This window comes from Atractosteus spatula, chromosome 12 (genome assembly GCF_055471065.1).
Source record: "Atractosteus spatula isolate fAtrSpa1 chromosome 12, fAtrSpa1.hap1, whole genome shotgun sequence".
NCBI lineage: Eukaryota > Metazoa > Chordata > Actinopteri > Semionotiformes > Lepisosteidae > Atractosteus > Atractosteus spatula.
Genome location: NC_142717.1, coordinates 40777885 through 40794388, shown reverse-complemented (window position 1 = coordinate 40794388; position 16504 = coordinate 40777885). Strand labels below are relative to the sequence as shown.

Below are 16504 nucleotides of genomic sequence, written 5' to 3'. Positions count from 1 at the left end.
TCACAGACCACCACAAGTTCTGTTTCCTTTACTTTACAGCCTTCCATTTGATCTTCTTTTTGGGCATTTTGTTCTTCCAGTGATGGTCAGTTCCTTAATGCTTACAGCGCACTGCTAGCTCCATTTCTTTTAAGTCTCTTGTAACGATGTCACAAACTTGTTTTCGACATAACCCATTCAGTTCCACTGCTGTCTCTTTCTGTTGTCCTGAGCACACAGGACTCCAAACTTCCTTGTCATGCCTGCAGTCAGCACAGCACTACTGCACCCATGGCTCAGGTTTCACATCCATAGGTTAGTACATGCGAGACAAAACTGTCAGACCTTTCCTTCAAGGCCCTAAAGTGTGTTCCCCAGTACATTTATAATTCCCAAACCAGTCTGGCTCTCTCTTTATATCAGGTAATACTATTACAGTTTCAGATGATACTATTAATTGCATCAAATATATACTATATAATCCTTCCCTTCATCCAGCTTAATTATTATTTCAGCTTTGGGGAAAACGCACGATTAATATCACATAGGATTTCGTTAGTGTTCAGTGCAAACTTAATTATGCCGGCGCCAAATCAGATGACTTAAACAAGCTTTATTAATCTTCAGTCCCTTGTGCTTCCAATTAATTTCCTTGAAAGCTTACTCTAATGTGCTGGTATAAACTTTGGAAATACTGCAGATCTTAGTGGGCACGTTTCTCAATCCTAATTGTTTAAATTGTGCTAAACAGGGCTTTACAGACCTTTTCCATGATTCCGTTCTGAAGGAAAAGCATGACACAGGGTTAACTAAAGACTAAAACCCTGCCATTAAACTCTGCAAGGACATCATTTGGACTCAGCTGCAGTTAAATGTTGTGTTAGCATGAGAAAGTACTCTGGAAGGAAAGACAACATACTGTACATACCAGGCCACCTAGTATATCACAGAAGATAAGGTATGAAACAACAAAGTTTTATTTAAACACACTGAATGGGGGTCAGAGTCAGTTGTGAACATTGCTTGGATGGCAGTAAACTAATAATAAATATTAGCTTTAAGAACAATTAGAACAAAGAAAGTTGTCTGTCTTGTTTACTTCTTTAGAATTGTTTTCTCAGTGTCCCATTTTCATAATTCTTTAACCCGTGCTTTCTCTGTGACCAACAATTGGGACTCTTCATGTTTTATATTAAATCAGTTGACATCCCCTTCGAGTTACCATAGGTTTCCCAGTTTGAGGTACTACATCACTAAAACGTAACTCTAAAACAAGGCAGGGTGCTGTTCACTTCACATCACAGTCAGTGTTTTGCTTAATCAGTTTCTCAAGCACAGTTAATTTATCTCTATATGTGAAACTTGCATTTCAGCCATGAAGTTAGAAATCACCTAGATTTTGCATCAGGTGGATATTTATGGGTCTATTCTTTCCATCACTTAAATGTGATGTGCAAACATTCTTTTCAATGGGGATTGATATAGTGTGCGGTAATCATATACTTTATATAAAGGAACACGTTTATTCCATGCTGAAAAGAGAAGACAACACGTTACGACTGTGGAGCCTTCTTCGGGTTACACCTCACACCCGAAACGTAGTGTTTTATTTCTTCTCTTTTCAGCATGGAACCTATTACTTGTTCCTTTGCAGCCTACGCATGCTGACGCAGCTACCCACCTGAACTATTATAGCAATAGTTCAGAGTAATTTCTGTTCGCTACAGCTATTCTCAATTAAAAATTGAATCGTTTAACCGACAGAACCGAATGAAACCGAGAAGGAAAAATCATCCATAGCAAAACCACGGTTATTGACACTATTCGTACGACACCCACAATAATTTTCACACTAATCACATTTTACAGCGATATCAGTCCACGTATTGCAACTCTTGCACACGCGTATAGTGAAAAGGCGTGGATAAGATCCACCATTCAACACTACCGGTTCCTCAGAGCAATCAGTCTACCGAACAGCAGAGCTAATTTTAACCAGGTCTGCAGCGGTTTCCAGCGTACCTGCCCGGAGTCATCGGTCTCGAGCTCGAGCTCGCACTCCCGCACTCAGCCGCTTCCGGTTCAGCGGGGAAAGTTCCTCCTCTTCCGGCGGCTCGGGTTACTGGGGGAAAGGTGATGTTTTCTGCGGGAGTAGACATTGAGGTGAGCCGTCTGCGTGATTGTCAAATACACACCTTGGCCGAGGAGGGACGGTGTACAGTACGTGCTGGACAGCTTATTTCCTTTCGCGGATTGCGTTGAAACGGTGAGTTAAAGGGAAAGAAAACAAGAGATGTCCATTCTTTTATTCTTTCGATAAAATGCGAGTAGTCTAGAGTTAGACTGAAAAGTTCAATAATATTAGATCTGTCTGTACTCCCAGACGTTGAGGTCATAGTCGTTTTCGTTGGTTAAACGTAAGCTTGCCCAGTCTCCTGAAACGTCGCTACAGTGATTGTAATGAAAAAAAAAGTGTTATGCAGGAGGATCTTCTGTCTGCTCTTTCAACTGCAAACAGATTGATTGTTTGGCAGGTGTAACACTGAGATACGGTTTTCCGAAATAAAACAGCTTTTTTTTGGGGGGTGGTTTTCTTTCCAGTGTGGGGAAAAAAATCTGCATGTCGAGTTAGTAAATGCAAATTAAAAATGATACATATTTGAGCGATTTTCTTAACTAATCGGCTCTATGGTCGTTTTCTGCCTTGGGCTGGGATTGTCACGCAAAAAGAGCTTTTTTTTTTGCTTGACATGAAATCAGTCACGCAAGAAAAGGGCTTGTGTATGAAATCAGTTCCACGACATTGCACGCACGAAGTGTTATTGGCTTCGCCCTGATCACAGTAAGGTGCTATGCCAAATATGGTAGACGACTCTGCCGTTAATTTGCTGCCCCTCCCCAAGCGAAACTCAGGCCAGCCTCCCTGCCCAAGTTCAAGGCCGGCGCCGCCCCCGACTTAGCGAAGGGTCACACAGTCGTACCGCAGCAACAGCATTGTGCGACTGTAAGGCTTCCACCAATACTCCTGTTGTTATACTAGAAAAGTGCAAAAAAATTGGATATATTCCCGTGTTTCATCTCTGTCAAAGATTTGGTGAAAATAAATGCGCCGTCATGTGCATCGGTGAGCTGCAAGACTGAATGCGAGTTAATTGCAGAGACCGTTAGGTAACTGTAACTTGCAGTGTAAACTCTGTTTCAGGGATTTACTGAAGCAGTTAACTACTGTGATGTTAATTCTTGTCTTGCTGCGTGGAGTGTTAGTGTTTATAACTAGGAAATACAATTGGTTAAAGATTAGAGACATCACAATACGAAAATAAACACCAGCCATTAATTGTATTGTTTTATTTTCAATAGACACGGGAGATTAACTCTAGAAACCTCTCAATTCTTATGTGTTTCATTAAGAATTTAATTCAAATAAACGTTTAAAGTAAGCCTCTCTGTTCCAAAACCGATATAGATTACATTGGGCTTGGAATTATACAACAGTCGTTTGATCATTTCCTGCAGATCTGATCGTCCTACTGTTTGATTTTCATGGTTAATCAGACTTTTGTTTCAACACCAATGTACAATATCTTTGCAGATATTCAAAGTGTGCTAGCTTTCAGGACATCTCATCTCCAAAATGGGTTAAGCTTTTCAATCATGTGGTTATTGTTTACATTCTTATCAAACATATTGACTTCATGCATATTGTTACTAAACGTGATGTGGAAACTTGCTTTAATAATGACTCATTTAGGCTGGTTGCCAGGATTGTTATATTAGCTCCCTTTTCATTGTCCGTGTTTGTTTCTGTTTTGTTTTCCTGGCAGTGATTCCCTGGGAGAATATGGATAATCAAGTGTTTGAGTCCGCAGCTGCACGGACGTTTCAGTACCAGAGCTCCCTGCCACCCCTGCCAGTTCCTGCACTGGAAGAATCTTTACAGAAGTACCTGGATGCAGGTAGGAATTCAGATATTCTGCTGTAATATGCAATATGACCTTGTCCTGAATTTAAAACACTTTTGCACTACATTTTGTGTCTTTTATAGTTGTAAAAGGCTAGTTCTGGCCTTTTTGTAGTTCTTTCACGAAGCTGATGGTCTGAGTAGTTCAGTGCTGGCAGATGATGTTCTCTCCATCCTGCTTATACTTGCACAAGCAACATACTCTTTATGGACAGAAAGCACCCAGGCTCCTGTCAGTTATGGTAGCATATATTTCAAATAGCAGGAAAGGAGACCTGTGATGTTCTTACAGTATATTTCTTCCTGCCCTGTCCACTGCTGATGGACATGATGCATATTCTGCCCACCTTTCTCACAGCTGCAACGGTCTCTGTTAAAAGAGTACAGAGACTCCGTCTCACCCAATTAAAAGTCTCCATTCAGCTCTCTATCCTGCTGCTTGCTCATTTACAGCAATGATTTCCATAGCAGTTTACTGTCAGACCACGGTGCACAGCTCAGCTTTCTTTGCATTGCATAGTGTCTGGGTACTTCGTATTAATAACATGGGTAGCTGAATTCCAGTAGCGTATTGCTGTTCTCCAGTCGTCGGTTTTAACTCTCTGTAGATATCTGTGAAAAGATTATCTCAGTGTGTCAGGTTTGCCTTCTGCTTTTATTTATAGTGAAGCCTTTTACAAATGAAGAGGAATTCAGAAGGACATCGGCCATAGTTCAAGTGTTTGCTGAAGGCCTTGGTAAAGAATTGCATCAGAAATTACTGAGGAGAGCAAGGAATCTAAAGAACTGGGTAAGGTCTGTGGGGGGTTAGTGTATTTATATAGTTACATGGTTCCTAAAGGTCAGATTCGTTTTCTTTTTTTATCCGTTTTTCCATTTCACACACCTTATAACTGGGATGTCGCATGGATGTCAAACACTGAATATTATTGATTTCAACCTTTTGCTGAACACATCACATTGATGCCAAGTAAAACAATCATTTGTTTCACTTTTTTATCCTCAAATTTACAGCCTATTCACTGTGAAAGTCTTGTCATTTAAAAAAAAAATGTTAGTTTTTAAGAGTACCAGTTACTTTTTACTAAATATAGTGTTCTTTTAGCTTCTGCTGCAAGGTTGTGTACCATAAAATGAAATGAGAAAATGAATACAAAGTGTTATGAAATATATGGAAGATCTGTCTATTGCTGGGCAGTGCCCTTTATCCAGGGTGACCTCTGTAAGTTACAGATAGCTTGCAAAGTGATTTATGATGTAGAAGTTCGGGAGCAGCATGCTTTTCATAAAGGAAAGAGCCTCACAATCGCTGAGAGATTTCCCAGTTGTCATGTTTGTTTTTCACAGCTGGAGGAGTGGTGGCTAGACAGTGCTTATCTGGAAGTCCGTATCCCCTCACAACTAAATGTGAATTTTGGCGGTCCTGCTCCCTACCTGGAGCATTGCTGGCCGGCCAAAGACGGCACCCAACTGGAAAGAACAAGCATGGTAGTGTGGCACACCCTGCAGTACTGGGACCTGATAAGGACGTGCGTGGAGTTTTTCTCACTTTTGCAAACGTTTCTAAGATAATCTGTCAGTATGCGTGATGGGCAAAACAATCAAAATTTAGCAGTATGGAGTTAAACAAGTTTTGATATTTAATGCATTGACAATTGTTTATAAAATCTGAGCATTGCCAATTATTATATACTTGCCAGGTATGGAGCTGCCATCTGCTTTATTCTAGTTTTCTGGCAATGACTTTCATACATGCTTGGAAGAGAATGAGACACGCAGACATGTCCACCTGCAGAGCCATTCATCATTTGAGACGCCACAAGCTGGGCAGAAGGAGTAGTGTGTCACTGATGTCACTTTAGGTCTGTAGTTGCCCAAGCAGCCAAAAGAGCCTTGACTGACTGAAACCAACTAGTGACTTGACTCAGGCTAGCATTTATCTCTGAGGTGGAGAGCTCAACCTGGGCTCCAGTCAAATAGCTTTCCTGGTTGAGTCGTACACGGTCTCTAAAGCAATGACATTTTTAAATGGCTTATTTTCTAAAAACAGTCTTGCCTTCACTGTTTATTGTTCAAGTGTAGCTTGCAATTTTGTGAGGCAGGCTGATCAGCTTTATCTGCTTCTTTGTCTCAGAATTATTTACTCTGTAAACCCCCCAAGAAGACGTCGGGTCAGAACTAATGTTACGTGTTTTTGCGGCAAGCACTTTCGAAATCAAAGCACCTAGTTTGTGTTTTCAATGTCTTCCATTTCAGGGAAAGGCTAGCCGTTCACAAGGCAGGACGTTTGCCTCTTGACATGAACCAGTTCCGCATGTTGTATTGCACTTGCAAAGTGCCTGGAATCACTAAAGATACTATTCAGAACTACTTCAAGACAGGTGAGAGGAGCCACCAGGACTGTGTTTACCAGAAGTGACAAACCCTGCCTTACATGTCTAAAAACTGGGGTCTGCTTTCTCCATCCCACAGAAAGTGAAGGAACCTGCCCTTCTCATCTTGTGGTGATGTGTCGTGGACGTGTGTTCACTTTTGAAGCTGTGTTTGAAGGTTGCATCTTAAGCCCTCCTGAAATTCTCAGGTACTTTCTACCTTGATAACCCAGCTTGTTTAGAGTCGGTCAGTTATGTTACTTTATAAAAGAGAAGTCGTCTATTTGTTGGCATGTTTTCAATTAATTAACTGTCAAGCCTCAAGTTAGTATGTTGAAAAGTAACCTTATTATAAAGCATAAAATTGGTTTCCCAAACCTGTTTCAGTTGGTGAAGCATTGTCTGACTTCTCCACCTGAACTGCTGTGTGGTGGGGCTGCTGTGTTTCTCCGGGGCGGTGTGACAATTCAGTGATGGATGATGTGTGCTCCTTCCTATATGTGACTTTGAGGTCATTTGAAATAAGAGGCTCTATATAATTGTGAGGAATTATTATTATGGAATTATGAACTAATTCTCAGTGTTGGCGCTAGGTGGCAGTGATGGCTGTTGACCATCCTAAAAAAACAATAGCTATGCCCTTCCAATTGTAATAAAAATACAAAAACGATCACAAGTGGAGTGAAATTAAATTGTTGTTTCTTTTAGTGAAGCACATTGTTAAAAACAGAACTTTCTGTAATATAAGAAAATTACCCAAAGCAGTAGATGTTATTGAATATAAATCCTCTTTGATTCTTTTCAGTCAGAGGTAATAATAATGAAAATAGCTCAATCAGCTGAGATTAAGTACTTGAGTGTTTATAGACAAGTGATGCAGATCTTTGTCTGAGATCTGAATGAATACATCTGGCTTCTGTGCTCATGCTGTCAGGCAGATCACGTACATCCGGGAGAGATGCACCAGCCAACCCGATGGTGCAGGCGTCTCAGCACTAACCACAGAAGAAAGAACATGCTGGGCTAAGGTGGGCAGGCTTGTTTCAGGCATATTCATTAAAAAAGGCATCTTTTAATTCTTGTTTCCCATTCTGCTACAATTTAATGCACAATTATTACTTACACTTTGTTGTCTTTATGAAAAGCAGTGTATGTTTACAGACTTTTACAGCAACTGATTGCTGATTACAGAACTGAAGACACTGTTTCCTACTTACATAAACGACTGAAATGAAAACATGGGATTTCAGTATTGCATTCTCCGCTTGCACTATCTATTGTGTGATGGTGTCATATCCTGTTTTAATGATGATTCTCTATTTGGTAAAGACTGTATATCTAATTAATGATAAGCAGCAGAAATGCTAAAAACTCACCAAATTCTGTGGGGTGTGATTTAGATCCTGTGTGGGATTCACATATTTAAGCATTTGTGAACTCTGATTTTCTTCAGAAGCCATTTTTTATCTAGCATGGAAAATAAAAAGCCCATGAAAGAGAACTTCCTTAGAAATTAAATCATAATAAAACCTTGTTTGTACCATGTACCATGTACCATTGTACCATGTTGGCCAGTCTAATGTGGTGGTGGGTCTGCTGGGGCTTTGCAAAATATTTAGGACCAGAATTAATCAAGTGGCTATTAAAGAACTCAAATGAAATGAAAATGCCGACCAGACCTCATTGAAAACCATTAATAATCCGCCTTGGAATTGCTTATCTTATCAATAAGGCATGTACATTTCATTTTTATAACCCAAAGTCCTTCATTTTCCTTTAGGCTCGGGAGCATCTCATTGAACTGGACCCGAACAACAGGGCTATACTAGAGGCTATTCAGAGCAGCTTGTTCATCGTCTCTCTGGATGAAGCAAGGCCATTTTCCACACCTGAAAACTACACTGAGGTAAATATGCACAGTTAGTATGCTGTTTGTAATTTCTTATAATTTCTCACTCTGTTATCCATTTCCAAAAGAACTCTTATAGGGAAATAGGGTTCCTTTAATCAGTGGTCCAGTAGCTCTTACAGCTTATTCCCAACTTTGTGGATGTACCTGTCACAACCGTTTTCCGGGCAGTCTGACAATGAGCCAAAGCATCATCCAGGAGTGTCTGACTTCATGTGCCACGTTCTTTGTGCTTGAAGGTTAACAAAAGTGTCCTCTCACTTCTTAGATGAGCAGTTTATTTTAACAAATATATCAACATCCATCTTTGACTGACCCTGTTTTTTGTACATTTCTGGAACCTTCATTTATTCCAGTTTGTTTCAGGATTTGTATTCAATATTTAATCATTGGTTAGAAATGTTAAATAATTGTGATCTGCCTGGTATAGTGAATTCCTGCCATGATACAGTTGGGTATAGCCTGGGGTACAAGATGTGTCTGGTGCAAAATGACCATAACATTCAAGAGTGTTTTTGCCTTTTTTGCCTGCTGTTCCTGATCCAGATGATCTTACAAGCTCTGACTGGAGACCCAACTGCACGCTGGGGTGATAAATCCTACAACATAATTTGCTTTGCTGATGGCACTTTTGGTTCAAATTGTGATGTAAGTATTGAATTGAATTAATCTTTATTGCCCCTAAGGGAATTTTGTCTTGCATATCAAGAGTTCACAACATATAACACATATGACAATAATACAATACAGCAATGGTACAGTATGAAACTCAATCCAGTATTATAGGATTAAAAACAGACAGTTAGCTAGTAAAGTGTCTAAAACATCAACAAGAAGATCCTTACCTTCAAACAATCTTTTCATGGTTCGGGAATTGAGTGCTTCTAGGTGTGAATGAAGTGCTTGCTAACCCTTATACAGGGGTTCCGATACCTTCTTCCAAAGAGCAGTAGAGTGTATTTTATAGAGTTGATGATCATCTAAGATTTTATGTACAAGGTTAATAGTGTCGCTCTGTTAGACATGTTGTCCCTTCCTTAGACATTATTATTCTGAGAAGTCTTGTAAAAATGTCCTTTATTTACTATTTCCAAATGCCTTTTATTCAATATGTCTTGCATGTAGCAGTCTTTTAAATTAATCAGTTTAGCATAAAAACCTGACCCTGAAGTTCTGCTGTGTTAATATTGATTAGAGTCAACGTAATATGGGCTCTGTGTAAAGGAGATTCTACATATTTTTTTAAATTTTAGTCTGGACCCTGTGTTCTGTTGGTACAGTACTCTGAGAACTATGTGCATGACTGAGCAGTTTAATTTCCCCGTTGTGTAATATATATCACTACATAACACAAATTCAAAAAGAAGAGGTCAATGTACTGGTGTCTAGATAATATTTACTTTCATGGACATGGGACTCGGTTATATAATTATTTTATTTGGCCAGTTTTTATTAGGGCACCTAGTTTCTTTAAAGCCACTGGCACCGACCGCGAGGTGATACAAACCATGTGCCGCTCGCAACATGCAATATATTGCATCTTACAATACAAAGCAGAGCAAACGGCACATTTCTCTAAGTGCCGCATACTTGAGTTCTTTCTTGGTGCAAATGCTGTACTGTAAGAGCATGTGGGTGACATCCCTGTGTCTTCTCTGCGGTCTTGTGGTTTCAGCACGCGCCGTATGATGCCATGGTCTTGGTGTCCATGTGCTACTACATCGACCAGAAACTGAAAGCCAGCGAGGGCAGGTGGAAGGTGAGTACTTTTCACGTCTCAGTGCTCATACAAGAGGGAGAGCCTGCCCCGTTCTCATCCGTCAATATTGCGCTCCAGGGTTCCGTGGCCGCAAGAGAAATCCCTCCGCCAGAGGAGCTGGTTTTCACCGTGGATCAGAAGGCGCAGGCCGACATTGCGCTAGCCAAGCAGCGGTATCGTGAGAGCGTGAGTTTGTCTTTATTGGGGACGGCGTGAGCTGAGGTGCATGTGGTGGGTAGTAGACCGTGATGGTCGCAGTTTTTTTTTTAGTAGAACTGAAGATTTTACTCCAGCCTCGTTTTCATTCAAACACGTGCAAACATTTTGGTCACACCTCTGAACGTATTTTGTTCCTCAAAATGTAGTTGCTGAATAGAGTAGGAAATACTTTTTAAGTTTCAGTAATGAATTGAAAAGAAACCTATTGACTCCCATTTTCTTTAAATTGTATTGATCTTCATCCTTACTATTATGCAGTACACAGAGGTCAACAGACATTTAAAGTAATATACTGTGTGGGGCAAGCGGACATATTATAAGGTGTAACATTTATATTTGTCTCCTTTCGTCATTTAGGCTCAGGATGTGCAGGTAGTCTCCTATGCATTCACATCCTTTGGCAAAGCTGCCATCAAGAGAAAGAAGCTTCACCCAGACACATTTGTCCAGCTTGCCCTTCAGCTGGCGTATTACCGTCTTCATGGAAAGTAAGTCTTTTTTCTGCGGATCAAGTGGGCACATCCTTCCCATGTCTTGTGAGTCTGTAAGCGCCTGCGCTTTAGAGTTACAAATTCTAGTCTGTTATGTTGCAAGAGTTTTAAGTCATTTGTGAATATCGGCACTGTCTCTTATCAGTGGTTTGCTCTTACCGAACAGATCCACTGTTTATTAATGTCACACTTCTGTCTGTGTCAGGCCAGGAAGCTGCTATGAGACAGCCACCACCAGGCGCTTCTATCATGGACGCACGGAGACCATGCGGCCCTGCACTCTGGAGGCTCTGGAGTGGTGCAAGGCCATGCTGGATCCCTCTGTTAATGTACGGCTGCCATGAGAAGCAATGGGCATTGTGCATTTCTCTAACTTTTAATGGACAATTCATTGGAGGCTGGTCTGTAACTCACCTCCTCTGACCACTGCTGTTCGATTCAGCAAATAAAACTCGTCGTGGCAGGAATGCTGGCTTGTTCCCAGCCCAATCCCCATCCTCTGCTCTTCCCATAAGCACCCTGTGAATCCTGTGTTTGACGCAACAGTCTTTATAATCACTGTCTTTCTCCAAAGGGGTAATATCCCCCACCCCTGGTAGCCTGTAACGAGATGTCCAATACTTTTTAAAACATACACAAAGTGATAGTTGTGTTAAAACAAATTAGTTCTTTGAATGGGTAATTCATTGCACACAAAAAACAGCAAATGTACCATTTAGGTACAATGCTTTACATGTATATTTCAAAGATGATTAAGTCCAGAAATACTAGTATGTAAATGTAAACTGAATATTACTTAACACCCAACACCGGTTCTCAGATTCAGAATATAACTCTTCCTAAGAGTTACTGCAGAGTAAGAAGGGTTTTAACAGCTTCTGAGGGGCCCTTTCCTGGTTGTCAGTATTGTCTAATCAGTCCTTTTTCTTTGGCAGATGAAAAATGGCAATGCCTTTGTTTTCTTTATACATTTTTAAAAACGTGAACATTTTTTTCCCCATCCTTATTTCTCATCATTATTATTATGCATTTGATTTTTTAATATTACGTACCTTTTCCTCAACAGCAGCTTTCAGACAAACCGCCTTAAAAGCCTCTATGAACTTTTGATCAGCTCTGATACTGGCATTTGGCAGTCACATACAATATATGCTCCAGTGTTTCACAAACATTGTTCTGTTGAATGGGAAGTGAAGGGTTTTGATTGATACCAAGTTGTATTGCTGTGTATGCTGCCTAATTATATTTGTGTGATCTGCTGATTTGATTTTGCTTGTCCCTTTCAGACAGAGACAAAACGAAAGTGTTTGTTAATCGCAGTTGCGAAGCACAACAAGCTGATGAATGAAGCTCAGAATGGGAAAGGTGTGTGCTTTTCTGGTGAATTCTACACCTAAAAATAAGTACATCTGTAATGTGTTAAATAATAAACTCACTTAGTGTCTGAAAATTTAGTGTACTTTCATGTATTATACCCCCTTGGATTTTTATAAAAGAACAAAAGAAATCTTTCTTTTCTTCAATGGGCTGGTAGGTTTTGATCGACACCTGCTGGGATTGTATCTAATTGCAAAAGGAGAAGGCCTCCCTGTTCCTGAACTCTACCAAGATCCAGCCTATTCTAAAAGGTAAGATGTCTTTTCTGAAAAGCATTCACCCATTCTGTTCTTGTTTGTTTTAAAGCCTAATTGTTTTTCAGGCTACTGACAAAAGCTGACAAAACACTAATTTACTATTTTCAAATGTTCTACATATAATACAATAAAAATAATTGTGGCTTTTTGAGACTTACCTAGTTTATTTTCCAAAGCCCCTGCCATGATAATTGTAGTGCTTTGGTGCTTATAATTGTGTAGCAAAGTCCTTCCTGATTCAGTTCAATTTGTATATTTTTATGGCTTAAAATAGAAACAATATTACAAACACAATGGAGAACATCATCTTCTCATAGAAGTCATGTTGAAAAATTAACACAAATGCTTTCATTGACATTCAGTTAAATGTACAAGCACACATTTTGTTCTTTTAAAGTATTGCCTTAAGTATAGCATGGCTAATTTATTTCAAATATCTTCTCAGTGGTGGAGGAGGGAATTTTGTTCTATCAACCAGTCTTGTGGGCTATACTACTGTGCTTGGGGCTGTAGTTCCGATGGTTCATCATGGTTATGGCTTATTCTACCGCATCAGAGACGATAGGTAAGACAATGCCTGATTCTTAAGTCACTCCACTGTTGGAGGCAGTGCATCAGTCGAGGATACTGTATCTCTGCAGTTTGCAGAACTGTTAAGATGGTCCTTATTGAGATACTTTGACTTGGAGATCAGCTGTGAATAGGTTGGCTCATTGTGCCATGTCTCACTTTTCTGTCACTGTGGCCAGTGAACTCGAGGAGAAAACTCATGAACTGCAGTCTTAGCCTGAGCTTGTGAGTTTTGTATACATTGATTAGCTAATGATTAGATGGTAAATAAGATCAAGGACATTGCTGTTCTCTCAATGATAGTGTTGTGAAGGATTTCATCATATTCACTTCTTCCCACTTATTAAAAAATACTGATGGTTTGAGTGTTTATATAGTTTCTAGTGCCTAGTGCCTAGAGCAGTGGTTCTCAAACTGTGGTACGCGGACCGCAGTGCCCCCAGGTGGTATACCAGATGACCCTGGAAATTGACACTGAAAAATTGGGAATTAAAAATTGAATAATTACAAATAATGTAAATTTTTCATCTGTAATTTACTTAATCGGTTTCAGAAAGCTTGAGATGGGTTTTCGTATTTTCTATTTTAATACAATCAGTTTGTGTCAAATACGCAGCCTATGTACTTGAGTGTTCAGACTCCTCTCGAGCTTTCAGAGACACAGCTTAGCGCCACATTTGCCTAGAGAACAAGAGATTGAAAATGAATAACTCGCACAAATCAAGTATTATGTCATGGCTGAAAGGAGTAGATGCCAAGAGTACTGACGCCACCTCAGTAGGTCACGCACACCCGTTGTGAACGAGGAGGATTATACATCGGCCATTAGGGTTACCATATTTGAACACCAAAAAAAGAGGACACCCTGATAAACTTTCCTATTGCCTTATCTGGGAAGGGGGTCGGGATGGAGAGGGTTTTCAAAATATCCCACATTTTATGTTCATTGGTAAAGTAACTTTGATTATGTTCAGCTGTGAGAAATGCATACGTCCCCTCTTGTGTAATAACAGTATCCTCTGTTTTGCTGCCAGATTTTACAAAAGAATCTGTTAATTTGGTTGACAAACTCTCTCCTCGAATTGCCTTTTTGTGTTTGTCTAGTCAACTTCCCAGTCTTCTCTGCCACTTCAAAAACACGGACATGAATTTTTTAGTTCTGCTGTGAATTTCCACTTTCGCTTTGGCATTGTGTTTGAATGTAGGAAAACGAGAAACGAATTAGGGAGCCTTTCGAGGGAATGCTCCTGCACTGCACAGACTGAGTAAAGACACTGATATTGGCGCCTGATTTCGATCTCTCATGACATAATCATACACGTACAGGACGAAAACTGAATGACTGAAATAATGGAATCGAAATCCCGGGCATTTCTGGATATTTGAAAATTCCCCCTGGACAGAGATATAAGGATCAAAATAGAGGACATGGCCGGGAAAAACCAGACGTATGGTAACCCTAGCGGCCGCCGACACGAGCTCTTCTGCTGAACCTGACACAGACAGCACTGCTAGCGTTGGCAAGCGTCGGAAAACGGCTACGAGGCGGTACGATTCAAATTAACTAAGTGCTCAGGGATATTTTTATTATATGTGTGTGCGTGTGCGTGCGCTCATGTTGGTCATTGAGATTTTCTGGGGTCCCTGTGAGACGATGACTTGTAGGTAGTACTTGGATGCTTTGGTTTGATCAGGGGTGGTACTTGGTCCAAAAAGTTTGAGAACCACTGGCCTAGAGTATAAGTCTCTACAGAGTGTATACTGTAGAATCACTGAGCATTTGTGCTAGGGACTTTTAGAGAGGTAACTCCGACTGACTTGGTGACCATTGAAGTCTGTGCGACCTCATCTGCAGCATGTCTGTTTCTAATGCATATTGAAGTATGCGAGTCATGCTGTAGTTTAGTGGAAATGCAACTGTTCACTGTTCATGCCCAGGCTGTGTCTGCTGTTCAGCCTGCTGTTTCTCTCTACCCTCAGCATTGTAGTGTCTTGCACAGCCTGGAAATCCTGCCCAGAGACTGATGCTGAGAAGCTGTACCAGAACATCACCACCTCTTTCCAGGAGATGCTGCAGCTAATGACTCTCTCCCAGCTATAGACAGAGAAAAGAGCTTTTCAAAACAAAAAAAACTTCAAATCCAGCTCAACACAGACTTTTGCAGTAACAATGCAGTGTTTTTTAATTGTGCACAGAACAATGCAAACAATTATTGTGCAGTAACAATGCAAGTAATTTTATATTCCTTTTTTGTTAATTTCCTATTAACAATGCTAACTTTTTTTGCTGTATTTTTGCAATCTGGAGTGACCTCAACTTTAGCAGATTAACTTCAGAATGTTACTACTTGATTGCAGAAGCTGCATTTCTATGTGCTTTTTTCAGAGAAAAACATCTTTATATTTTGATTGATTATGTTTGTAGTTTGAGTCCACTGGTGCTGGGACTTTGGGTATCTACAGTTAAGATCGGAGGCAGTCTCAATAGGAAATTAATGAAATACAAATTAAAGCTTTTTTAGTTTTTAACTGCCTTTTAGAAAATCCTCGGTTTCATGTATTTTGTATTTTTTAGAGAAGCCAGAAACTGTATTTCCCGGTAATGCTCCCGGTAGAACCTTACATCTCTACATATTTAAATATTAATGAAATCTTTCAGTTCACCTCAGTTCTAATCTTAACTTAAGTGATATGCTTTTACTGATGCTGCTGGTGGTAAATTTGAAGATCTCCATAGTGACTTTAGTAATCTTCATAACTGCATTCAGTCAAGTTATAAAAATAGCAGGACTGCAACTGCTTGTTTGCTTCTCAGAAAGCTAATTACATGAAGGCTAGAAGCTTGTTGTCTTACCCCTAGTGTTTAATAAGCTTTAAACACTAAAAAACACTTTTGAAAGCTCTCCAAAATGTTTTTGTTTGTAGAGTGCTTCTTGGCCCATGGTGGGTTTTTGAGAAACCAATGAAATCTCAAAACTAACAAGTAATTAAAAATCATAAGCAAAAAAAAAGTCATATTCCAGTTCAAGTTGGTCCTTATAAGTTGGTCCATATAAACTTATAAGTTGAAAGGTAACGGTATTCCTCTTTATAAAATGACCATTTAAAATGTAACAAAAATATTATCCTAAATTTCTACAAAGCAAAATAATCAGTACACCTTTTGCTTTGTTAGTATGGAATTACTGTACTTTCAACTGCTTTCGATGTTAAAGAGTTGTATTTATCCACATATTTGAAAGTGATATAAAAGGGCTTTTTTCCCCTGGATTCCAAAGAAACTCTATGCACGCAACAGATTTCAACAGTACACTTGAAAATATGTTGAGGGTACATTGAATCTTGTCCGTGTTAATTAGCAACCAGTCTGGATCTGTGTGGTGATGTTAATGTGTGATGATAAGATTATGTTCCATGTTAAAGACTGTCAAAATAATAGTTGGGATGATGAAATGTGTAACTATTAAGCTGGCATATACAGTATGTAACAATTGCACCACCATCGTACTTTCCAACAGCATATGAAATGGGATTCATGGGATCATTTTGGGGTTTCATGAAATATTAAACTATCTTTAGCACTTATTAATAAAACAATTGATTAACTTGC

At 39.7% G+C, this 16504-nt stretch overlaps 2 protein-coding genes across 3 annotated transcripts in view; one reads left to right on the top strand and one right to left on the bottom strand.

Moving 5' to 3' along the window:
• Positions 1-2138, bottom strand: part of olah (oleoyl-ACP hydrolase) — a 12168-nt gene extending 10030 nt beyond the window's left edge. For both annotated transcript variants that reach the window (XM_088928468.1, XM_088928470.1), the window contains exon 1: positions 2002-2138. In XM_088928468.1, coding sequence (XP_088784594.1) covers positions 2002-2138 — 137 coding nt within the window. The remainder of the gene's footprint in view (positions 1-2001) is intronic.
• On the top strand, positions 2101-16504 carry crot (carnitine O-octanoyltransferase). Its single transcript, XM_088928467.1, has 17 exons — positions 2101-2245; positions 3804-3935; positions 4606-4730; positions 5288-5469; positions 6197-6321; positions 6413-6521; positions 7247-7340; positions 8093-8218; positions 8768-8869; positions 9897-9980; positions 10059-10166; positions 10557-10687; positions 10896-11019; positions 11977-12055; positions 12225-12318; positions 12770-12889; positions 14875-16504. The coding sequence occupies exons 2-17, from the start codon at positions 3821-3823 to the stop codon at positions 14993-14995; spliced, it is 1839 nt and encodes a 612-aa protein (XP_088784593.1). The 5' UTR covers positions 2101-2245; positions 3804-3820; the 3' UTR covers positions 14996-16504.

Excerpts from the sequence above, each read along its gene's own strand:
- crot (XM_088928467.1), top strand. The coding sequence starts at position 3,821 with ATGGATAATCAAGTGTTTGAGTCCGCAGCTGCACGGACGTTTCAGTAC. Across the intron at positions 8,870-9,896 it reads CTTTTGGTTCAAATTGTGAT|CACGCGCCGTATGATGCCAT; the intron begins GTAAGTATTGAA and ends TTGTGGTTTCAG. Across the intron at positions 12,319-12,769 it reads GATCCAGCCTATTCTAAAAG|TGGTGGAGGAGGGAATTTTG; the intron begins GTAAGATGTCTT and ends ATATCTTCTCAG.